The sequence below is a fragment of the Perissodus microlepis genome, chromosome 12 (genome assembly GCF_051167445.1).
Source record: "Perissodus microlepis isolate ML-2025 ecotype Zambia chromosome 12, ASM5116744v1, whole genome shotgun sequence".
Lineage (NCBI taxonomy): Eukaryota > Metazoa > Chordata > Actinopteri > Cichliformes > Cichlidae > Perissodus > Perissodus microlepis.
In genome coordinates, this window is record NC_140472.1 from 869,419 (window position 1) to 894,075 (window position 24,657).

Sequence of the window (24,657 nt, forward strand, 5' to 3'; positions counted from 1 at the left end):
AAAACATAGTATTTCTACTAAATGTAGTATTTATGCTTAATCATACTATTTCTATATATTTCTACCAGGTCCCCAGGCAGCCAATCCTCTGTGAGGACTCAGACATTCAAATTTTCAAATCAGGGCCTGCTTCCCAGCCAATCATATATGTGGGCTGAGGCATTCAAATTTGCATATTGGGGCCTTCATGGCTTCTAAGCCAGCCAATCATATCTGAGGGCTGAGGAATTCAAATCCACAAATCAGGGCCTGCACGGCTTCCCAGCCAGCCAATCATATATGTGGGCTGAGGCAATCAAATTTGCATATTGGGGAATTCGTGGCTTCTAAGTCAACAAGTCATCCATGTCATATATCTCTAAAAATTCATATTTTAATGATAAATTGTCAACACTTGAAGATTCCCCAATCTCTTCTGAACAAAACGGTGTAAGAATGACCGTTCTAGCCCCTACGGTTAGGAAATTATGGTCATTTGTTTGAGGGGAGTCGTCATTATGAGAAATAGACTGCAAAAATCCTGTGTCTCTCTGTGCTGCGTGCACCTGTTTTGGCGGGAAAAAGTGCACAGGCTCTCTGATTGGTGGATTCAAATTCAGCAGCTCCCAGCCTACTTGACTGAGCTAGAAACTTACTTCTCTCACCCTTTTTTCAGCTGTCCATTTTGCTTTTCCAATTTTTCTGTTTAAGTTATTACTATTGTGCTAAATCATACTATTTCTGCTATTTTATAAGATTTGTGCCAAATATAGTATTTCTGATTAATTATAATTTTTCTACCAAATCATAGTACAGTATTTTTGCTTTTTATAGGATTTTTATAGGATATTTATATTGCTTAATATAGTATTTCTGCTTTTTATAGGATTTGTGCTTAATATAGTATTTCTGCTAAATTATAGTATTTCTTCTTTTTATAGTATTTGTGCTAAAACATAGTATTTCTACTAAATGTAGTATTTATGCTTAATCATACTATTTCTATATATTTCTACCAGGTCCCCAGGCAGCCAATCCTCTGTGAGGACTGAGACATTCAAATTTTCAAATCCAGGCCTGCACGGCTTCCCAGCCAATCATATATGTGGGCTGAGGCATTCAAATTTGCATATTGGGGCCTTCACGGCTTCTAAGCCAGCCAATCATATTTGAGGGCTGAGGAATTCAAATCCACAAATCAGGGCCTGCACGGCTTCCCAGCCAGCCAATCATATATGTGGGCTGAGGCATTCAAATTTGCATATTGGGGCCTTCACGGCTTCTAAGCCAGCCAATCATATCTGAGGGCTGAGGAATTCAAATCCACAAATCAGGGCCTGCACGGCTTCCCAGCCAGCCAATCATATATGTGGGCTGAGGCATTCAAATTTGCATATTGGGGAATTCATGGCTTCTAAGTCAACAAGTCATCCATGTCATATATCTCTCTAAAAATTCATATTTTAATGATAAATTGTCAACACTTGAAGATTCCCCAATCTCTTCTGAACAAAACGGTGTAAGAATGACCGTTCTAGCCCCTACGGTTAGGAAATTATGGTCATTTGTTTGAGGGGAGTCGTCACTATGAGAAATAGACTGCAAAAATCCTGCACGGCTTCCCAGCCAGCCAATCATATCTGAGGTCTGCCGTTTCTTCTCTCGTCATATCTCAGCGACAGATGTACAGAGAGCAATGAAAATCGCGGTCAAAGTACACCAAAGTCCGCTGATTCAGCCAGTACAAGAATTATGCCTCTAGTCCACCTAGTTTTTGAGTTACACAACGTTTTGTAAGTCCAAAAAACGGCGCTTTTTGCCTCTCACCGCGATCTAATTCTGACTGCTCATCACCCTGTTTTTCAAGATGCCCGCTCTCTTTCCCAGTGGCGCAGTTGGTAATGACACGGGTCTCCAAACCAAAGGTCGTGGGTTCGATTCCACCTTAGTCAACAATTTTTTTCCCTACAAATTAATACACTATCACAGACCAGTAATTCATATTCATCATTTATTACAATTATGCAAACTTTTAGCATTTTACCAGCTTTTCTAATATGGACCTCACATTCTTGTTAACACTCCATGGCACAAATACTCTTCCCTTTAGGCTCTGTGTATGTGTGTGTGTATCAATATTTCTCCCATTTTAAAGTATTACTCCTCCATAATTGTATTTCTGTTAAATCAAAGTACTTTTACTACATCTTAGTACTTCTGCTCAATCATAGTATTTCTGCTTTTTATAGGATTTGTGCTTAATCATAGTATTTCTATATATTTCTGGCAGGTCCCGAGGGAGTCAATCCTCTGTGAGAACTGTAATATTCAAATTTACATATCAGGGCCTGCACGTCTTCCCAACCAGCCAATCATATCTGAGGTCTGAGACATACAAATTTGGATATTGAGGCCTCCATGGCTTCCCAGCCAGCTGAGGGCAAGTCAAAGCAGTTTTTGCTTCACCTCTACTCAGTTATGGTCCATTACAAGTCAAATATCTTCAATAATTCATATTTTAATGATAAATTGTCAACACTTGAAGATTCCCCCATCTCTTCTGAACAAAACGGTGTAAGAATGACCGTTCTAGCCCCTACGGTTAGGAAATTATGGTCATTTGTTTGAGGGGAATCCGTACTGGATAATGTTTATATATATATAAATATATTGTCTTTAAAACATCTTTGCAGACTGTCCTGGACTGGTTGTTTTTTTTTTTTTTCAGGTCTGGTGAACTCAGCTCTTTGGTGTTGGTTTTCAGGAGAAGAGCCTTCTAATAATATTTATTCAACTTATAGAATTAAAGTTCTGCTAGTTTTTTCTGTAGCAAATAAATATTGTATAGAATATTTTAAATCACCTACATTTTTGATGTTTACAATGCCCATACTGGAATTTCCTACTACCCTGAACGCCTCATCTTTTACCTGACTGCCGGACATCCGCCTCTCCGCACACTTCGTTGAGTCCGCTCTCGGTGAGTGCTGCTGCTCTGCTTCTCTTCTCCGAAATGTCTATACTCTGTTTGCGCGATTTAACGAGTTCTTTTAGTGATTTATAAAGCCAACCGAGGTATAACTCATATTAGAGTAACACAATGGTTGCTTTTTTTTTTAGTGAAACTTTGTCATTTTTGTATGTGAAAGGAGTGTTTGATGAGCTAACGCTAACAACCCGATGCTAATGCCTAGCGCTCCTATGAGCCCAGTGTGAAATGAAGATGGTTCATTTGACTGTAAACCACAGTTATTGTGTTGTTTTATTAATTACATTTGGTGTGTTCGTGTTTGTCAGTCTGTTAAATAAGGTGCAGTTAGTTCTCTTCACAAATCAGTTGGTTAAAACAGCCTCATTCTTTATGCTGTAAAGTTTTTAACGAACCGCCATCTTAGATTCAGTGTCAGCTGTCGGCAAGATCAAAGGAGCCATTTTACCGCCTCTGACCGAACACGGGAGAAAAAGAGTCACGTGTGTGCAGGTCTTGTGGGTTAATTAAGACAAAGGAGGGAGGGAGAAACTGAGGATTAAACATAGGGTATGTCCCCACGTACACGGGTATTTTTGAAAACTTAGATTTTCCGTTTTCGTTTTAAAAAATAATCCCGTCCACACGTAAAGGCAGAAATGAAGGAAAACGCTGCTAGGAACATGCCAAAGCAGCAGGTGGCGCTATATTCCTAACCGTGTAGAAATGTTGGCCAATCAGAAGTCTAGAAGCCTCGGTGGGAAATAGTAAACAAAGCTGGGGCATAGAAGCAGAACCGAGTCGTATGTGTGGAGGGACAGTAACTGTGTGTGTATATGTAAGCATTTAAACACTGCAGAGAGTACAATTAACAGTATTGCAGAAATTCAATTCACCGAAACAGTAACGTGGCGCACAGTGTGACGTCAAAAAAGGCGCACATCTTTGACGCTGCATTTTCTCCGTTTTTCTCGTCCACACATAAATGCAAAAACGGAGTTTTAGAAAATATCCTCCCTGGCCGGAGCTTTTACAAATCTCCGTTTTCAGTGACCGAAAACGCCGTTTACGTGTGGACGAAAGGTGCAAACGCATAGAAAAATCTCCGTTTTCAAAAGTACCTGTGTACATAGCCCAAGAATAATAAGAACTCCTAATTTGTAGACTTTAATTTTTAAGAACTGTTTAACAAGGCTTGTTTGTGCCAACCTAAATCTGCAGCACAGTTTAAATTCTCACTTTGTGGAAAATTAATGAAATAAACAACAGCCCACCTTCACATAAATAAAATACGGCACTATATTATTATTAATATGGTATATAGATATTTATTTTAAAATAACAGCATATTTAATGATACTATGTGCAGTTGGTAATATTTCAGGAAGTAGAATTTGAATGCAGACCACCTCAAATATTAAAGCCTCAAAACTATATTGCGCAATTTTTTATGTATGAGTGTTTTGCAATCTTAAATGAGATGTAGACCAAAGAAAACAGAGGACCATTGTTATTTGTATTCCAGCTGTAGTAAACAAAGAAGTTTAGTAAATCTTTTTGACAACAGAGAGTGATGCACTATTGACTGATGCTGATTTGAGTTTTCTGATCCTGTATTTTTGTTCTTTGTCTTTTGTTACACAGAGTGAAATAAAGCTTGGTTTTGCCTTTGCTGGTAAGTAAACAGTCATTGTAACTGAAGCAATATGAAACTGGGATTGTGTAACATTTTTCAGCAATTTACATACAATAGTTTGGCTTTTTGTGATATCTTGCCATTTGCTCACGGGCAAAAACACATTTAGGATTTTTAAGCCCACACCCTAGACCTCTGAGTGTCCCTGAAAATGTCCCTGGAGTTTAATAGGCCATTTATGTCTGATTTTAATTTTAAAGGCTTATCAAATCCAAACAACAGCCTATTCTTTGCATTTCTGTAGTAATGAATGCTTTCATTACACATGTTAAAGCCATTTGAGTCTGTGCAATTAAATTTTGCCCTCTTTAGACTAGAGATGGACCGATCCGATATTACGTATCGGTCTGATACTGACCTGAATTACTGGATCGGATATCTGAGAGAAATAAAGAATGTAATCCGATTCGAAGTATCACAAAATTACCTCATGAAATGCGCTACTTGGCATAACCCAGCTTGGCGCATCGGAGTAGTATGTGTCACGTGATAGAACGGCTGTTGACTGCGAGACCTGTCGGTCTGTTGGAGCATTTGGAGCCTCGCTACATCCTTCCTAACCGCAGCATTTCATCTCGGCAAAAACTATCCCAGAGAAGTAAAGCAAGTGTGTAAATTCATCCCTGAATGTTTGCATAGTATTTCCACGTTAAGCTTAACAACTGATATATGGAGCCACAGCTGGACTGGCCATTTGAGTTCCATATTGAGGTGAAAGGGAAGCGATTTGTCCCGTACTTCACCTAGAATCAAAAAATAGACACAAAGCTGGAGCTATTGTGTCTTTGCAGCGCAGTTGCATGTACTTCTCTCATTCACTCCCCCTTCCTCTCCTGTTATTACTTCAAACATGAAACTGATCCATGATCAGCTGATTAGCTTTTCTGTCGCAAGTCCTGTCTTGTTTGTTTACCGCCCACTTTGTGCTAGAAAGAGGAGACCAGCGGATAAACAACAGCAGCACGTTTAAGCTTGACAAGCTGTTGTTAGAATGTATTTAATATCACTTTGATGTTTGCTGGAGCCACGGCTGTAAAAGCTGCTGGTCATGATGGTTTGTATATCTGGTGAGAGGGAAACATGAAGATGAAACCAGGAGATGTCCTTACTGACTCATCAGAGCTGAACAGTGATGGAGAAACAGGTTTACCTTTTAGGTGACATGGATGAGTTGAAGGGAAGTTATGAGCTGTTTCTGAGAGACAAATAACACCAGGATCCTTTTCTACATAGCTTAAGGCTGGTAACTGTGCAGGGGCAGGTCTAGCAAAGTTTGGCATTGGGGCAGGTAGGGCATTAACAGGGAAAGGGGGCACAAAGAAATATTTTTCTTTGTTATGTCATTTGAAAACTTTGAATAAATAATTATCTGAATCTTACAACAAAAGTGATTAAATGTATAGAAATCCATTATTGTATATCGTAACTAATAAGTCTAATATACACCCTAGTGAACTATAGTACCTTTTCCTTTGGGAAGATACCATCTGTGCAGTCTGCAATTCTGTTGAAGAAAGATGTTGAATCTATTTAAATATTGTAGAAAAATAACTGATTTCTGTGCATTTGTTTCACACTTGTATTAAATTAAAGTTGATTACATCGATTAAGCGTGGGGGGTGGTTACCTAATATTTTTGCTGGGAGTTGGCAACCCCATTAGTTAGGTAGGTAAGTACTCTTTAAAATACCAGAATAGGGAGGATGGTGTAGGTTTAAATTTATTAGATTGATCAGTGTTGCTGAACTATGAAATATATTTTGCATACAGGTATAACAGAATAGCTTCAGTCTCTTGTTTTTTAAAACTTGGGTATGAACTTATACAAAATGCAGCAAGATATTTATAAAAAACAGTTTTATTGATTAGAAAATACGCTATATCGGATTCATATCGGTATTGGCAGATATCCAAATTTATGATATCGGAATCTAATCGGACATTAAAAAGTGGTATTGTGCCATCTCTACTTTAGGCTACAGTGAGTTCATTCTGTCTGAGGTACAGTGCTAGGAAAAGTCTTTCTTCCTTGCAGATTTATTTTGTTCATGCTTTTTTGTCACATGTTTCAAATCATCTAACAGGGATGATATGAATAAATACAAAAAAGCATTTTTAAAGTGATGATTTCACGTATGAAGCAGAGAAAACCAAACCAGAGCTATCTGTTCTAATGTGAGAACATGCTGGTCTCTAATACCCAGCTGTGGAAGCCCTGATAGCAAGAACTACCATCGAGCATTTATAGTATCAAGTATCATTTGTGATTGTTGCATGCTTTGAAACTGTGATGTTATCATTTGATCAAGTGTGCAGTGCGAGCAAATCATTGCTTGTGGTATCTGCTGTGTTATGTAATAGCACCAAAGTATTAGAGCTTTACGTTAATGAGGAATTTTTGTGGCTTATTGCAGATTGATAAAACGACACATCACCTTAATAAAGACAGAAATCTTTAATAAGGTGCAGAAAGAGAAGATGGGGCGTTTATAGTAAAGCTGTTGTAAACAAAGAATTTAACAGATTTTTTTCCACTACAGATTGTGATGCAGTATTGACTCTGATGCTGATTTCAGTTGTCTGATTCTGTATTTTTGTTCTTTTGTTACACAGAGTGAAACAGAACTTCGGTTTTGCCTTTGCTGGTAAGTAAGCAGCAATTGTAACTGCAGTAATATGACATTGTCACTGTGTAACATGTTTAGCAACTTACCTAACGTAGTTTGGTTTTTGTGACATTACCATTTACTGATGGGCAAAAACAAATGGTCAGAATTTATACCTTGTAGCAGCAAAGGCCCCACACATGACCTCTGACTGTCCCTGAAGTTTAACAGGCCATTTGTGTCTGATTTTTATGTTTGAACACAAACAACTGTTTGTATACAGTTGTTCGTGTTCTCCGTTTGTTTGTGGATTTACGTAGCAGACACAACTATGAACGCATTTTAGGTGAGTTAGTGTAAGTGGTAGCTTAAACACTTAAGAGCACCACAGCTATCGATTTTTATTTTCTCTCTCATTCCACTTATGAATTAGCATGAAGTCAAAACGCTAGAAGTATTTTGCCTGAGTGACTGGCCTGAGTGCAGTTCACACTGCAGGCGAAAGCGCATCAAATCAGATTTTTTTGTCATGTTGGTATCAGTGATGGTATCATGGTATGACAGTGTGAACGGCACAAATCCGATATTTTAGAAAGCGACTGCTGTTTGAATTTCCGTTGTCTTAATTAAGGTCCAAAATAGTGTTTTGAAATCATTTCACAGCTCTTGCTGATCATCAAGCTGTTTTTAGGCAAATGTGAGAAAGTTTCTGTTCTTTTTGGCCAGTCAATAAATAATTTTGAGTTTAATGGATATAAAGTGTTTAAAGCAGGAGGCCTGAAACTGTCTGCTGTAACCTCAGTGTGCGGGTTTATTTGGACCATATAATATTTACAGTAAGCTACTGTAGCAGCACGTCTTGGTTTGAGTTTATAGACTTAGTTTGTTGTTTTAATAGAACGTAAAAATGTCCTTATAACAGTTCCACCATCATTTGTTAAACATTGTCATTCTGTTCAGTCCAATAATTTACTGTAGAACTCTTTAGTATTCAAAGCCCTACATGTACTGTTTTTTTGAAATTATAAGGCATAATGTCAATAAACAAGTCTGTTTTTAAGGCAGATTAAGCCAAACAAACAGTCAGATAAGTCAAACTTTATTCAAGTCATTCACAACAACTCTCAACACTGTTCAGTTGTAACACAGAAAATACAGAACAATACACTCACTTTTTCAGTTCATTCCTCATCCACAAATCCATCAAACTCTTCATGGGTTGATCAGTTTGAAATCTGCTTCATAAGCATGTCTCTTAGCACGTGCCAGGTCCTTGTACACACACCATAATGTTATGTTGAAGCACCGTACAAATGACTCTGCGAGGGTCCTGACTATGGTAGCCATAATGCTCTGACAATACATCAAGCAGCGCAGCTTTGTAGCTTACCGAAGTCTTACTAAAATATTTGACAGAATTTTGAGCGCTGTGTACCACAGAAATCCCGTTCGAGGTCAGTAAGCATAACCAGAATCGATACACTAGGCACATTGTGTATTTTTGAGAAAATGACAGGATTTTAGGTGTGCCATATAGTCTGAAGAATATGGTAAATCCAAGCATGTTGGAAATACGACTAATTCCAGTCCTTTTGTGTCTTACAGGTGACCTGCTGCAGAAGATCCTCTCTCTCTCTATCATTATAAGCAATTCTGTCTATCCTATCACTCTCCCGACTCTATCTAATTTGACAGCCATTCCATCTTGTATCCCTCTATCTCTACTGCTCTATCTAATTTGACAGCCATTCCATCTTGTATCCCTCTATCCTCTACTGCTCTATCTAATTTGACAGCCATTCCATCTTGTATCCCTCTATCTCTACTGCTCTATCTAATTTGAGAATCCAAGTTTTCAGAATCCTTTCAGAATCCAAGTTTTCAGAAATCCAAGTTACCAGTACTTGATCTATCTGTTACAGAATTCTGAGAGATCTCTGCTCTCACTGCTCCTTCTTTCCTGTCATTAAGCTCTCTCACATTCAGTCATTTTGCTGGAAATTACAAGTTGAATATACAGTAGTAGAATTACAGTACAGTAGAACTTATAGTAGAAACTACTTACACAGCCCTACATTTGTTATTTTAATTTTGCATTAGACTTTGGAATTAACACTGCTAGTTTGGCTTACTTTGATCAGTTGTATAAAATATCACCTTTTTATAAGTTTATTTGTAATAAGATAATCTGGTTCTTTTGTAATACATACATTCAGATAAATAATAAATTAGATCCAAATACATTTTGCTAGTCTGTTTCATTGGCTATAACATTTGACTGCAAGTTTATAGTATTATTATTTAAGGACAAACCCATTTTGTCACTCAGTGTAAGTATTCAGTTAGTATTGTCATCGAGAAGTGCCTGAGGACTTCCTGTTTCCTGACTGCTGCAGAACATCCAGCTGAAGAATCCTCATCACCTGTCATCTTATCACCACACCACCAAAGCTCCATATATTTGATTTAAATTTCAGATATCTGAAAGATTTACATAAACTCCCCTAAGAGCTAAGACTTTTATTATAGCCTGTTGATTGTTGAGATTTATTCTGCATATCATTTTACAGAAGTTGTAATTATTTACCAGTCTGGTTAAAAAAATATAAGTAAAATTATACCGTTTCTAAAAGAGCTACAATAAAACGGACCAAATTGTTTCCAGAGAACTTTGAATTTCCTTTATTTTGAGTTTGGAGTACAGATCAGCTTAACGTCCATTTATATATTCATAAAAACATTTTAAAGTAGTATAATAGTACATTGCTCAGATTTAACAGTAACCTGAGGAGTTTTACGTTTTTCTGTGTTTCAAGGTTGAGTTTTGTTTACATTTGTGTATAACCACATATAAGCTCCAGATTGTACTTCAGCAAAATGCCAAGAAAAGGTCAAAGGTCGCAGTCTCAGAAGCTTAGACGTCAGAAGGAGAAAGAACAGGTGAATGTTTCTCAGAGCAGTGAGCAGGTAAAGGTGTGTGTTTCAACTTTTCCCAGCACAGAAGTGCAGAGCAGTGTTCAGACAGCCACAGTGTCTTATGCAGATGTGGTAAAGAGAAGTTTTCCCTCAGTGTCTGTCCCAGAGCCTGAAGTTATGCAGGTAATCCAGACTGAGCCCCAGCTAACTGTACAAACACAGCATGATGGAGAGACAGCCACAGTGTCTTATGCAGATGTGGTAAAGAGAGGTGTTCCCTCAGTGTCTGTCCCAGAGCCTGAAGTTATGCAGGTAATCCAGACTGAACCCCAGCTAACTGTACAAACACAGCATGATGGACAAGCTCCAGTACAGTCTCATGTACAGGTTACAAACAGTGAAAGTCGTCCACGAGTGAGTAGCATCTGTGCTTCCCGAAGCCAGGCTTCTCCTAGGTATGGAAAGTACCGGAATCAGCAATGCATGGCTAACAGTTTGGTTTTCCTGTCATTCTTACACGAGGATGAATTTATTACCAGAGCAGATCTAAACCGTGTGTTGGACAAAGGCCATGCCGTGTATTCAGATGCCAGACTGAGGTTTGTGAACAGCGTGTTTCTAGCCTGCGATGAGCTTCCCGCCATGGTCACCAGCCGCAGACACGAGTATCAAGTCGACATGTCTCAGTTTGCTCGTTACGGCACATTTGATGGTACAGATCACCTTCTGAGCCTTGAACAGGGACTACAGTGTTTAGCTTCAGAGTTTCGCTACGCTTTGCTAGTCATGGGAGGAACAGTCATCGCTGTTTGCAGGCTGACTTCAGGTGAATATGCATATTTTGACCCTCACCCACGTAAGTCTACTGGTATGCCATTGTCGCTAAGTGTAAGTGGTGGAACTGCAGTTATGTTGAAATTCACACGTCTTAATGACATGATTGACAGGATCAAACGTTTGTACCGAATGTTTAGCATCGCACCAACCTGCACTTATGAGCTACAGCCTGTCGAGTTTCACAGTGAAAACACTGCTGACCAAAGAGATGCTAATCAAACCACCGAATACAGACAAACAGCTACAAGTGCACCAGCTTTAAGTGAATGTGTTCATGAATTAAACTCCGAAATATACACTGAGCAGACACAGAAACCTGTGACCAAAGATTTAACCAGTGAAGTAATGTCATCCAGAGCTGATTCTTCAAATGAGACAACTGCTCCCAGAAAAAACCATCATCCTTCTGATTATTTTGAAAAGGAAACTTCTGCATCTTCTGTGAGAGAAACTCCAGTAACACCAGATTCTGTTCCTCAGAATGATTCAAACACTGCCTCCAGTTCAACTAAGATAACAGAGGAACTCTCAGATAAACTGCTGAAACGTAATAAACAGGAAAGGCAAAGAATGAGGAGAAGATTATTAGCCCAAGAAAAAGTACCACAGAGAAAGGAAAATCAGAAGACGAAAGAAAGGCAGATGTACAGGTTTGATGAAAGCTTCAAGACAAAGAAAAAAAACTCAGCTAGGAAGTCTGATGATCCTGATCACAGACAGAAAAGGAGTCTGTACAGAAATGAACTGTATAAATTAAATGCTACCTATAAGGAGAAAAAGAAAGAACATTTGAGAAAGATGTATAGAGAAAGTGCTAAAATTAGAGACAGAAAAAGAGAACGTGTCATAAGGACATATAAAGACAATCCCCTATTCAGAGAAAAGCAGAAGGAACGTGTAACAAGAACATATAGAGAGTCTCCCATATTCAGAGATAAGCAGAAGGAACGTATAAGAAGAACCTATAGAGAGTCTCCCATATTCAGAGAAAAGCAGAAGGAACATGTAACAAGAACATATAGAGAGTCTCCCATATTCAGAGATAAGCAGAAGGAACGTATAAGAAGAACGTATAGAGAGTCTCCCATATTCAGAGATAAGCAGAAGGAACGTATAACAAGAACATATAGAGAGTCTCCCATATTCAGAGATAAGCAGAAGGAACGTATAACAAGAACGTATAGAGAGTCTTCCATATTCAGAGATAAGCAGAAAGAGCGTATAAGAAGAACGTATAGAGAGTCTCCCATATTCAGAGATAAGCAGAAAGAGCGTATAAGAAGAATATACAGAACTTGTGCTGGATTCAGAGAAAAACATAAAGCTTACATGAGGTCATATGTATATAACCTATATAAAGAAAGCGAAGAATTTAAAAAGAAAAAACGATCTTACATGACAAAGCGTTATGGAGAAGAGAAACAATTTCAGCAGCAACACAAGGACAATATGAGAGAACGAATGAGAGTAAAATATTGGAACAGTTTTTCTTTCAGACAGATGCATAATATCAGATGTGCAATGAACATAAAACGAAAATATCGCCAGATGCATCGACCAGCTGAGAGTTTACAGTGTCATCCAGATAACAGTTTAATGAATGAGGCCATATCTCGTTTCAGATCAAACATTAAGTCAGCACCATCTTATGTTTGTACTGTTTGTCTAAAAGCTTCTTTTCCTAATCAGGTGAAAATCTGCAAAAGAGAAAATTACTCAAAACACCAGACTGTAGCTCAGCAGTGTCTAACTGGTAAATTTGTTCATGTGTGTGATGAAGCATGTCATGATCACTGCAGCTTTCCTGTTGAGAGAAAGAAAGAGTATATCTGTCACACGTGTCACAGTTCCCTCAAAAGTGGATGCATGCCCAGGCTTGCTGCTGTCAATGGTTTAGAACTGCAGGATATTCCAGCTGAACTGTGCGATCTCAACATTCTGGAGAGACATCTGATTGCCAAATGCATCCCATTTGCTAAGATTATTCCTCTTCCAAAGGGGAGACAGAGACTCATACGTGGTAATGTGGTGTGTGTCCCATCTGAAGTCCAACAAACAGTTGAATGTTTACCCAGACTCAGAAGCCATTCACAGATAATGAGGGTGAAATTGAAAAGACGACTGTGCTACAAAGGCCATCAGCTGTTCCAGACTGTTACCTGGTCTAAACTCATTCAAGCCCTGCGTAAACTCAAACAAATTCATCCACAGTACACAGATATTGTTATCAGAGATGATGCATTGCTTTGTGATCCAACGTTACCTGATGATGACAGCAGTGATGAAGCCAGCATGGCAAGTGATGATTATGATGAAGCAGATTTAATGGAAATTGACAACTATGAAAAAGATGCCCTTTTGTGCGAAAGTGAGTCTGAAAGTGAAGAAGCTATTAATATGCAATCCTGTGATGAACAACCAGAGGAACAAAATCCAGAGGAACCAGAAAGTGATTTGAACAATGGAGGTTTTGCTCTAGAAAGTTGTCTGCAGCCTGTTGACATTTCAGAAGAGATTCTCTGTTTCACTGATAACACATATTGTGTGGCTCCTGCAGAAAGAAACAATCCTGTTAGCTTCTTCAGAACTCCTCATTTGGAAGCCATGGCATTTCCTGTGCAGTTTCCTACTGGTCAGAATACACTGGATGAAAAGAGACGTCTCAAGCTCACACCGAGTGCTTACTTCAAGTCAAGGCTTTTCAACATTGATGCAAGATTTGCTAAAGACACAAATTACCTGTTTTTCTCACAGTTTGTCACTGAAATACACTTGGCTAATTCCAGCATGACAATACAGCTAAGGAAAGGTAAAACTATGACCAAAGATGGACGCAAAATCACATCAGGAATGTTACAAAGTAAGACAGAAGTAGAGAAGCTGGTAAGAAATAAAGATGCAATCAGATTTATGCAGCCACTCAGAGGAACTCCAGCTTACTGGCAGAAAACTACCAAAGATTTATTCAGTATGCTTCGCCAAATAGGAACACCTCAGTTCTTTGTCACTTTCTCTGCTGCTGAGATGAGATGGCCTGAAGTGATTCAAGCAATAAAGAGACAGCAAGGTGAAGAGGTTGATTTTGAAGCCCTGGACTGGTCAGAAAAGTGTGAAATTCTACGATCAAATCCAGTAACCACCATGCGAATGTTTGATAAGCGTGTTGAGGCTTTGTTCAGAGATTTGCTTTTTTCTCCTGCACAGCCCCTTGGTGAGATCATTGATTACTTTTACAGAGTTGAGTTCCAGCACAGAGGTAGTCCGCATATACACATGTTGCTGTGGATTCAAGAAAAGGTAGAAGTAGATGTGGATGATGACCAAACTGTTTGTGACTTTGTGGACAGATACATCTCAGCTCAACTCCCTGACCCAGAAAAACAACCTGAACTGCACAAAAAAGTCACTGAGCTACAAAAGCACAGCAAAAACCACACAAAGACATGCTTTAAGAGTGTGAACTCTGGTTGTAGATTTGGGTTTCCCAAACCACCAGCCACAAGAACAATGATTGTGAGACAGGATGAGGATTCAGACACTGAAGCTGCAAAAGCCAAACTCAGACCTTTGTTGAACCTCCTGAAGGAACCTGAAGCTGCTTCCCTCACCATAGAGCAGATTCTGTCACGATGCAACTTGACAATGAATGAGTATGAACAATGCCTCCAAGACATAAACAAGAAAACAGCTCTGATTCTGAAACGTGACCCAAATGAGTGTTGGATCAACAATTACAACCCAGACCTGCTTGAAGCTTGGAACTCTAATTTAGATGTCTCATTAATTTTGAATGCCTATTCATGTATAGAATACCTCTGTAAATATATAACGAAGAAAGAATCTGGCCTCTCTGAATACCTGAAGACAGTTATTGATAACTCTGCAAAGAACACGGTCAATGAGTGTGATGAAATGAGAGCTGTGATGCAGGCTTACTCAAAAAAGAGAGAAATCAGCGCACAGGAGTGTGTGACTCGAGTCTGTGGCCTAAAAATGAAAAAATGTTCCCGCAGTGTTGTATTTGTACCAACAGATGATAACCCAGTAAAAATGAGTCGCCCGATGAGCTACCTGGAAAGCACAACACACGACAGCTGTAATATTTGGATGACAAGTTTGAGTGATAAATACAAATGCAGACCTGAGACACCAGAATATGAGGAAATGTCACTGGCTGATTTTGCTGCCCTGTGCCGGTTGGTGAGTGGTCCAAATGAAGGAAAAGATGTGCTTCCTCTTCTAAACCAGCTTGGATTTGTACAAAGGCGAAAGAATGATAAACCAGCTATAATCAGATATTACCACTGTTCACAGGAAAAAGATCCTGAGCAATATTATGGTCGACTGTTGAGACTTTACCTTCCACACAGATCAGAGCAGGAACTGAAACCACAAGGGTTCCAAACCTATCAGTCCTTCTACAACTCAGGTTGTGTACGACTTCCATGTTCAGACCACAGTGAGTCTGTGAAACGGATTGTGAAAAGAAATAAAGACAAGTATGAGAAGAACTCTGAGGATATTGAGAGTGCACTGGAAGAGTTTGAACAAAATAGGGATGTTGTGATCGATGAATGGTGTAATCTGGCTCCTGAATCTGAAGTTGTGAGGCTGCAATGTGATGAGAATCTTCCTGAGAGACATTCTGATGATGAGAACGAACAGGAGAATGTCCCCGACTACAGTCGTCAGTCTGATGCTGTAACAGAGATCAGAGCCATCAGAGAACAACCTGCAGTAGATCCAGCCGTGGTACGTGTAATGTATCAGAATCTGAACCAGAAGCAGGCCTGCGTGTTCTATGCTATAAGAGACTGGTGTATTCAGCGAGTTTGTGGTTTGAACCCAGATCCATTTTTCTTCTATATCAACGGTGGTGCAGGAACTGGAAAGTCACATCTGATTAAATGTATTCACTCTGAAGCATCAAAGATCCTGAGCAGACTGCCTGCTAATGCAGAAGAAGCTGACATATCAAATCCAACTGTTTTACTGACTTCATTTACCGGTACAGCAGCTTTTTCTATCAGTGGCTCTACATTACATTCTCTACTCAAACTACCCAGGAGTCTGAAACCACCCATTCAAGGACTTGGTAACCAACTGGATGAAGTCAGATCTGAGCTTATAAATGCTGAAATTATTGTTATTGATGAGATTTCAATGGTTTCAAAACCCCTTTTTGCTTATGTGGATGCAAGACTGAAACAAATCAAAGGCACTCAGAGACCTTTTGGTGGAATGTCAGTTTTAGCTGTTGGAGATTTTTACCAGCTGCCACCAGTGCGACAGTCTAAACCTCTCTGTGTTTACGATCCAGAACAGATTGACCTGTGGCAGGAACATTTTCAGATGATCACTCTAACCGAGATCATGCGTCAGAAAGATGATGTGGCCTTTGCAGAGATGCTGAACAGGATTAGAGTCAAAGAAAAGACAGATGAGCTTTCTCAGTGCGACAGAGATTTGTTGTCACAGGCCGTGACTTTACCAGAAGAATGTCCAACTGAGGTCTTACACATTTATGCCACCAACAAGAATGTGGAATCCCACAACACAGATACCCTGAAGAAGCTTCATTCAAACATCATAATCATCAATGCAGACGATTTCCAGAAGGACAAATGTACAGGCAGAATGGAACGAAGAGACAAACCATTTACAGGTGGGAGAAATGATTTACCTGACGCTCTGAATGTTGCTGAAGGAGCTCGAGTCATGCTGACCAGAAACTTGGACACACTAAACGGTTTAGTCAACGGTGCTTTTGGTATACTGCTAAAGGTGGTGAGATCTGAAAATGATGGACACATAATCAAACTGGGGCTCAGAATGGACAACCGGCAGCCTATGAGACACAACCGCAGTTCTAATGCAGCATCTGATGATCTGGTTTACATTGAGAGAGCAGAGGAGAGTCTGAAGTTTAAAGGAGCGGTACGCAGACAGTTTCCTGTAAAGCTAGCATTCGCCTGCACAATTCACAAAACTCAGGGTCTTACGACACAGACAGCTGTAGTTTCAATGAAGAACATTTTTGAACCAGGTATGGCTTATGTTGCTCTCAGCAGGGTGACGTCTCTCAGTGGACTCTATTTGCAGGACTTGGATGAGAAAAAGATTTACGCCAATCCCGAGGTAACTGCAGCACTCCAAACCATGAGACAAGCCAGTGTTGAGGAAATGATGCCTCTTCTTCAGGTCAGAGAAACAGCCAGCAGACTTGACACTCTTACACTGATCCATCACAATACGGAGGGTTTGCCATCTCACATCAGTGACATCAAGAGTCATCATGAAATGTGTTTAGCAGATGTTTTGTGTCTCACTGAGTCTCACCTCCAAGGCTCCTTTGTTGCAGACAGTCTTCATTTGGACGGCTACACCATGTTCAAACGCAACAGACATGTGTCCTACACAAACTTTCCTCACATGGCCAGCAGAAGTGGTGGTGGGGTTGTTGTGTATTTGAGAAATCATTTTCAGGTTCAGGTAAAACAGTATCTGCATAATGTCACTGATCTTGAGTTTTTAGTGTTGAAGGTTCAGGCTCCATTCCCTGCGCTCATTGCTGTTGTGTACAGACCCCCTGACTACAGTTTGACACCATTCATGCAAAACCTGGTAAGTCTTTTAGATTCACTTGAAATAATGGACTGTCACCCAATAATTGTGTGTGGAGATTTTAATGAAAACCAGTTACAGAGTGGAAGAAAACAGATTCTGGAGCAGTTTCAGTCGAGAGGGTATTCACAGCTGATCACTTCTGCCACTACAGACAAGAACACCCTGCTTGACCTCATTTTTATTTCTCAGCCACAGAAAAGTCTTCATTCAGGTGTCCTGAGGACATATTACAGTTACCACAACCCTGTGTTTTGTGTCCTGTCCTTGAGCCAATCATGAAGTCGTGTGGTGAGTTTTGAAACAATTACAGATCATGTTTGTTACAGAGTTTACTCATTGTAGAGCATGAAAAAGATTTTTCATTGAAAAAGGGTCTTCCCTACTCTGTCTGTCAGAAGACCCTTTCTTATTGCAATGTTATTAATCATTTCACCAAATCATTGCTGAACTTCATGCAGAGCAGGGAGATCTGCTTTCTGCTATCATGCACCTCTGATCTGAAATGTGCTGCAACATTTATTAAACCAACATCATTTCTTTTATTCTCATGTTTTAAATGACTAAATCTTTTTACTGTGACGTATGTAGCTCAACAAACGAGATCTTCCCCTCCAAGGGCTTTAAAATATGAAATAGTAAATAAATAAATCCCAGATGAATGCAGGTATTTATAAATACAGACAATTATATTTTCTTGATTATAGTAGATTTTGTAGAATCAAAAGTTTTTGTGATGAATGAGTTTTTGCTTATCATGTTTTACAGGTAAAAAATGTCAAAAGTTTTAAACTATCTTTAGGCTACCAGAGATGTCTATAATGATACATTATGTAGAGAAAAACATTAGTACAGCTTACAGAATATGTATAAAAACTGATTTAGAAGTAAATGGATAGTTTTCTGAAAGTTCCCGACTACAGTTTAACACCACCCACCCAGCTCAGCCCCCAAGTGTCTATGTAATGCTGGTATGGTGTGTGAGTTTGACTTGGCCTTTATCCGGGTGGGTTTGGGTTTGGGTGGATAAAGGCCAAGTCAGAATTCTCTGAGCAGCTGAAAAAAGCTGCTAATAAACAAAGACATCAGAAAGTGTGGGCTTTAGGTGTAGCCCACGCTTTCTGATGCACTAATTAGACTTAGTAACCGACACCCCATACCAGCATTACATAGACACTTGGGGGCTGAGCTGGGTGGGTGGTGTTATAAGCACGTGTTTTGTTAGATGTATTTTTTCAGACAGGGCACAGTCCCCTTTGTGGCAAAACCTTCAAACTTCACCATCCTCAGCTGAAACAACAACATCTTAACACCATCTTCATGAACTGCTGAGCCAAACCTGATCCATCAGTGCTGGACTGCACAGATAACTACATGCCACAAGGAGACTGCTGTGTTATGAATTGCCATACCAGTGTGTCTTCAATGGAGAAGATGACACACCCATCACCTGACCTCCTGCCTGATCTGGAGACCATCATCATGCTGCCACACTACACACCTCTGAGACCATCAATTATGACTGATACTGAGGAAACTGTATTCCCTGTCAGAGATGCTCAGTGATCCTCAGACCAGAGAGAGGTATGATTCTTTATCTTTGATAAAAAATGTCAGTGTTTTTAATTCAATTAATTAATTAAAATCCTGTGTATTGCATAAATAATTCCACACTCAAATGATTATACTTGTTGACACTTTTTGAGTTTTAATTCACATTATGGATTACAAATCTATGCTTTTTCTACTCTGTCTCTCTGTGCAGGTATTGCTGTCTTCTGAGTTCTTCAGTGTCCCAACTGAGACATTCAAACCTCATTGCAGAGCTCATGTCTTTCCTCACCATCATGTGAGTGTGAGATTGCTCTGGAGTCTGGTTATGTGGCCTGCAGCACCTATAAGGTATTTCAATATTGTTCATTGTATAACTTATTTGTAGTTTTTAGGGTTTCTACAGACAAAAAAAATGTTCATTTTTCTGTATTTTTTAGAACAAGCTCGTCCAGTGTGCCTGCATTCCAGCTTCTTAGACTCTACGCAAGTGGAAAGAGTATAAGTGTTTGACCACTCTTACAGACACCGACTTCTGTCAACTCACTTCTACTGATCAGGCACCTCACTCCAGAAAGACAGAGGGCTGCAAGCCTGTCATCATTTCCAGTGTGGCTTTGTATTCTTGGGGTAGCATCAGATTTTTCCCGCAAATATTCAAAGGTAACACTTGTTTTAAGCTTAGTTATTAAATCAAAAGTCTTCCCTTGTGTTATGTCTGTGAAGGTTCTCATGATGTAGTCTCTCTCTTCACTTGCATACCCACTACAGAGGCAGTGGAGACTGTCAGAAAACGACTACAAGAAGACAGCTCCTTGGAAGACAGGACCAACTTCACACCCGATCAGATTTGCACACTGTTAGACCTCTGCCTCACCACTACATATTTCAAATACAACGAGGGTTTCTACAGACAAAAACATGGCTGTGCCATGGGCTCCCCCGTGTCACCTATTGTAGCCAACCTTTGCATGGAGGAAGTGGAAAGGAAGGCTCTTGGCTCTTTTAAAGGGAGAGTACCCAGCCACTGGTACAGATATGTAGACGACACCTGGGTCAAAATCAAAACACAACAAGTGGAATCCTTCACTGCGCACATTAACGCTGTGGATAAGAACATCAAGTTCACCAGGAAGACACAAAGGACGACTGTTTGCCTTTCCTGGACTGCGCTGTGCACATTGAAGAGAATGGCCACCTCAACATTGAAGTTTATCGGAAGCCCACACACACGGACCAGTACCTCCTCTTTGACTCCCATCACCCTCTGGAACACAAACTTGGAGTAATTAGGACCCTACCCCTCCCGGGCAGAACATGTTCCCTCTAAGCCTGAAGGAAAAAAGAAGGAACACACACATGTAAAGGAAGCACTTAAAACATGTGGCTATCCTAATTGGGCGTTTATAAAGTCAGCAAAGATGCACAGAAAAGAAGATCAGACACCAGCGAGGGAGGATAAGAAAGACAGACGCAACAACATTGTCATCCCCTATGTACTAATTAGACTTAATAACCGACACCCCATACCAGCATTACATAGACACTTGGGGGCTGAGCTGGGTGGGTGGTGTTATAAGCACTTGTTTTGTAGATGTATTTTTTCAGACAGGGCACAGTCTCCTTTGTGGCAAAACCTTCAAACTTCACCATCCTCAGCTGAAACAACAACATCTTAACACCATCTTCATGAACTGCTGAGCCAAACCTGATCCATCAGTGCTGGACTGCACAGATAACTACATGCCACAAGGAGACTGCTGTGTTATGAATTGCCATACCAGTGTGTCTTCAATGGAGAAGATGACACACCCATCACCTGACCTCCTGCCTGATCTGGAGACCATCATCATGCTGCCACACTACACACCTCTGAGACCATCAATTATGACTGATACTGAGGAAACTGTATTTCCTGTCAGAGATGCTCGGTGATCCTCAGAGCAAAGAGAGGTATGATTCTTTATCTTTGATAAAAAATGTCAGTGTTTTTAATTCAATTAATTAATTTAAATCCTGTTTATTGCATAAATAATTCCACACTCAAATGATTATACTTGTTGACACTTTTTGAGTTTTAATTCACATTATGGATTACAAATCTATGCTTTTTCTACTCTGTCTCTCTGTGCAGGTATTGCTGTCTTCTGAGTTCTTCAGTGTCCCAACTGAGACATTCAAACCTCATTGCAGAGCTCATGTCTTTCCTCACCATCATGTGAGTGTGAGATTGCTCTGGAGTCTGGTTATGTGGCCTGCAGCACCTATAAGGTATTTCAATATTGTTCATTGTACAACTTATTTGTAGTTTTTAGGCCTTAACACAAATAAAATGTTCATTTTTCTGTATTTTTTAGAACAAGCTCGTCCAGTGTGCCTGCATTCCAGCTTCACAGAAAAGAACATCAGACACCAGCGAGGGAGGATAAGAAGGACAGACGCAACAACATTGTCATCCCCTATGTAGCCGGTGTATCAGAGAAACTCAGGAGGGTTTTCTCCAAGCACGACATCCCAGTGTACTTCAGACCCAGTAACACACTCAGACAGAAACTGGTTCACCCGAAAGACAAAACTCCTAAACACAAACTTAACAATGTGGTGTATGCTGTACAGTGCAGCGAGGAATGCCCAGACCTCTACATCGGAGAGACCAAACAGGCACTTCACAAGCGCATGGCACAACATAGAAGAGCCACCTCCACAGGACAAGACTCAGCAGTTCATCTGCATCTAAAGGTCAAAGGTCACTCTTTTGAGGATGCCAATGTTCACATTTTGGACAGAGAGGACAGATGGTTTGAAAGAGGAGTGAAAGAGGCCATTTACGTCCACTGTGAGCGACCATCTTTGAACAGAGGCGGTGGTTTACGACACCAACTGTCTGCCATCTATAATCCAGTTTTGAGTTCCCTCCCCAGACACCTTAACGCCCACTCACATCCTGGGCCATCTGACCTCAGGAAATCACATGATAGGGTGGGGCCAGGTTTCACAATAAGCTCACCCGAAACCCTGGCTGATTGTGACCCACACTCACTTTCACACCTTGGCTCATGTGATTAGGTAGAGGATCATCAGGGGGTCCTTTGTCCCTCTTTGGGGGGAAACTCCCACTGGGTTAGAACTCTCCACCATTGACCCTTAGAAATGAAGAAGCTTCTCGGATGAGAGGTGAAACGTCTTCAAGCAACTCAAAGAAGTCCAGACGCTTTTCTTTCCAAGCTCCTTAGACTTCCCTTGTGTTAATTACATTTTATTTGCTGTTCTTTTCTTTTAGATTTATATGCAGTGATTGGATGTGGTGGAGCTTTGTTAACTGTGTGGAAAACATCTGTTTGTGATGATATTTACAATGAGGCTTTAAGGTGACAGTTTCCATGTTATTTCAATCATTTTACTAAGCAAAAACATGTTTGCAATTAACATATTTTTTCAGTTTTGTCTTTTGGATTTATGGTTAACATTCCTCTGTGACAGCAAACACTAAACTGGTCCAAGTAACCAGAATATCATTGGTCAAAGGCAAAAAGGACCATATGTCACGCTAGCAATGAATTTTTGACTGTGTTTGTGTTAGTATAGAGTAGGTCTAACAGTGGTTTTCCACATCTGCTCTAATATATATAGATAATGGGTCAGACATATAAAGTCATTTTGAAAAGTTCATAAAGGTCATTTATATGTGTTCCTCTTTATCATTTTATATCAGGTCACACAGCTGACTTGAGTTTTGATCAGAGTAGAACCATAACATTCATGCTAATGGTTCTACCGTTTACAGTTACTTTATGATGGATTTCACCCTGGTCACAGCACTATGTGAAAAGCTGTTAGAGGTAAAGTTAAGCCAATTAATACCTCATCATAAGTCACTCTCTAACGCAGGGCAGTGATTATTTTTCACTGTAATTTATTCCACAACAATGTTCTTTATTTGATCCTTGTTTCTTTAAATATGCACATCGATTGTTCAGCTGTGTGACTCTCCACACCTCAAATATATCACAATGTGGACTTCATTTCGACGGTATTTTGTAGATTGGTACCATATTTATCATCAAATCATCTTGTGCATTTATTACCTAAATGTTGTTTGTGTGGTTTTTTTTTGTTTGTTTGTTTGGGGTTTTTTTGTTGCCATTTTTACATTTCACCAACTGTGTAAATTCTGCAATTTTACCTTGGTTTTGTTTTACATCAGTTTATCTGCTGGCTGGTATTCCTGTCTTCCTTCTCTCACCCCAACCGGTCGCAGCAGATGGCCGCCCCTCCCTGAGCCTGGTTCTGCCGGAGGTTTCTTCCTATTAAAAGGGAGTTTTTCCTTCCCACTGTCGCCAAAGTGCTTGCTCATAGGGGGTCATATGATTGTTGGGTTTTTTTCTGTATCTATGAAGCGCCTTAAGGCGACTTTTGTTGTGATTTGGCGCTATATAAATTGAATTGAATTGGTTTTCTTCCTTTTCTAATGTTTCTGGTCATTTTTCACAGTTAAATAAGTAACTTTGTGGTTACTTCATCGTTTTCAGCTGTTATCTGTTTACAGTTTTTTCCTAATAATTACATTTCTGCAAAATTATAGCAGTTCTGATAAGTTGTAATATTTCTGCCAAGTTATTAATTTTCTACTAAATTATGTTATTTCTGCTAAGTTATGTTATTCTAAATTATTACATTTCTGCTAAGTTGTAGCTTCTGGTAAACTACAACATTTCTGCTGAATTGTTATGTTTCTTCTAAGTTATTGCATTTCTGCTAAGTTATTACATTTTTGTTAACTTGATGTTGTTCTGCAAAATTAAAATTTCAACAACTTTTTAAACACTGACTTTGATTTCTTCAGCTTCTTCAGCTATTTTCAACTATTTTTAGCAGACAGCTTACATTTTAGCAAAGTTCCTTTGCTTATGCAAAGTTTTTACAATTTCTGCAACTTTTCAGCTTTTTCAGCTACTTTTTGCATACATCTTCAGCTTTAAAGCATCCACACTGCATTTTCGCAGGAAATGCAAATTTTTCTAGTTATTATTATTCTTGGTGTTTCCGTACACTTTTCGCCGTAGAACTACTTCCACAATTTTCAGCCGATTTTCACCGTTCAAACTTTAAACTATTCTGCTATTTTTGCTCTTTCCGGCTATATCTTTTGGTATTTTTCACTATTATACTTTTTAAAATATTCCACTTTTTTCCTTTAATTTGTCCCATTGAAATAAATGGGAATTCTGCTAAAACTTTCTTGTTTTTGCAACTTAACTACTTCCTCATATTTTCACGTAGAACAACCATTCAAACTTTAAAATGTTCACAAATTATTGGGCTATTCAGGTATAAATCAGCTTTTTCAAATCTTTTACCGTTTTACTTTTATGCCTCTTAAAGTTTTGAGTTGCAAAATTTTGATTTTTCACAAAATACATGCGTTGTTATGGTTGCTATGCACTTGGCTTCCAGTGTGCCACTCTAGGTTTCGCAGTCTT

At 39.5% G+C, this 24,657-nt stretch overlaps 1 protein-coding gene across 4 annotated transcripts; it reads left to right on the forward strand.

Moving 5' to 3' along the window:
* The first annotated feature begins 2,871 nt into the window (after positions 1–2,871).
* LOC146375539 (uncharacterized) lies at positions 2,872–24,005 on the forward strand. 4 transcript variants are annotated; one of them, XR_014801789.1, is made up of 9 exons: positions 2,872–2,959; positions 4,592–4,622; positions 7,257–7,288; positions 8,855–19,210; positions 19,392–19,528; positions 19,618–19,840; positions 19,949–21,130; positions 21,312–21,448; positions 21,535–24,005. XR_014801789.1 is itself a non-coding variant. In XM_084945563.1 (6 exons), the coding sequence occupies exons 4-6, from the start codon at positions 21,102–21,104 to the stop codon at positions 22,241–22,243; spliced, it is 822 nt and encodes a 273-aa protein (XP_084801689.1). In that variant the 5' UTR covers positions 18,630–19,210; positions 19,392–19,528; positions 19,618–19,840; positions 19,949–21,101; the 3' UTR covers positions 22,244–24,005. The 4 variants fall into 4 exon arrangements, 1 of the variants encoding a protein (XP_084801689.1); XR_014801790.1 differs by having other exon boundaries at positions 21,312–21,395; XR_014801791.1 differs by having other exon boundaries at positions 19,392–19,475.
* The last annotated feature ends 652 nt before the right edge of the window (positions 24,006–24,657 follow it).

Excerpts from the sequence above, each read along its gene's own strand:
- LOC146375539 (XM_084945563.1), top strand. The coding sequence starts at position 21,102 with ATGCTCGGTGATCCTCAGAGCAAAGAGAG. Across the intron at positions 21,131-21,311 it reads GATCCTCAGAGCAAAGAGAG|GTATTGCTGTCTTCTGAGTT; the intron begins GTATGATTCTTT and ends CTCTCTGTGCAG. Across the intron at positions 21,396-21,534 it reads ATGTCTTTCCTCACCATCAT|AACAAGCTCGTCCAGTGTGC; the intron begins GTGAGTGTGAGA and ends TGTATTTTTTAG.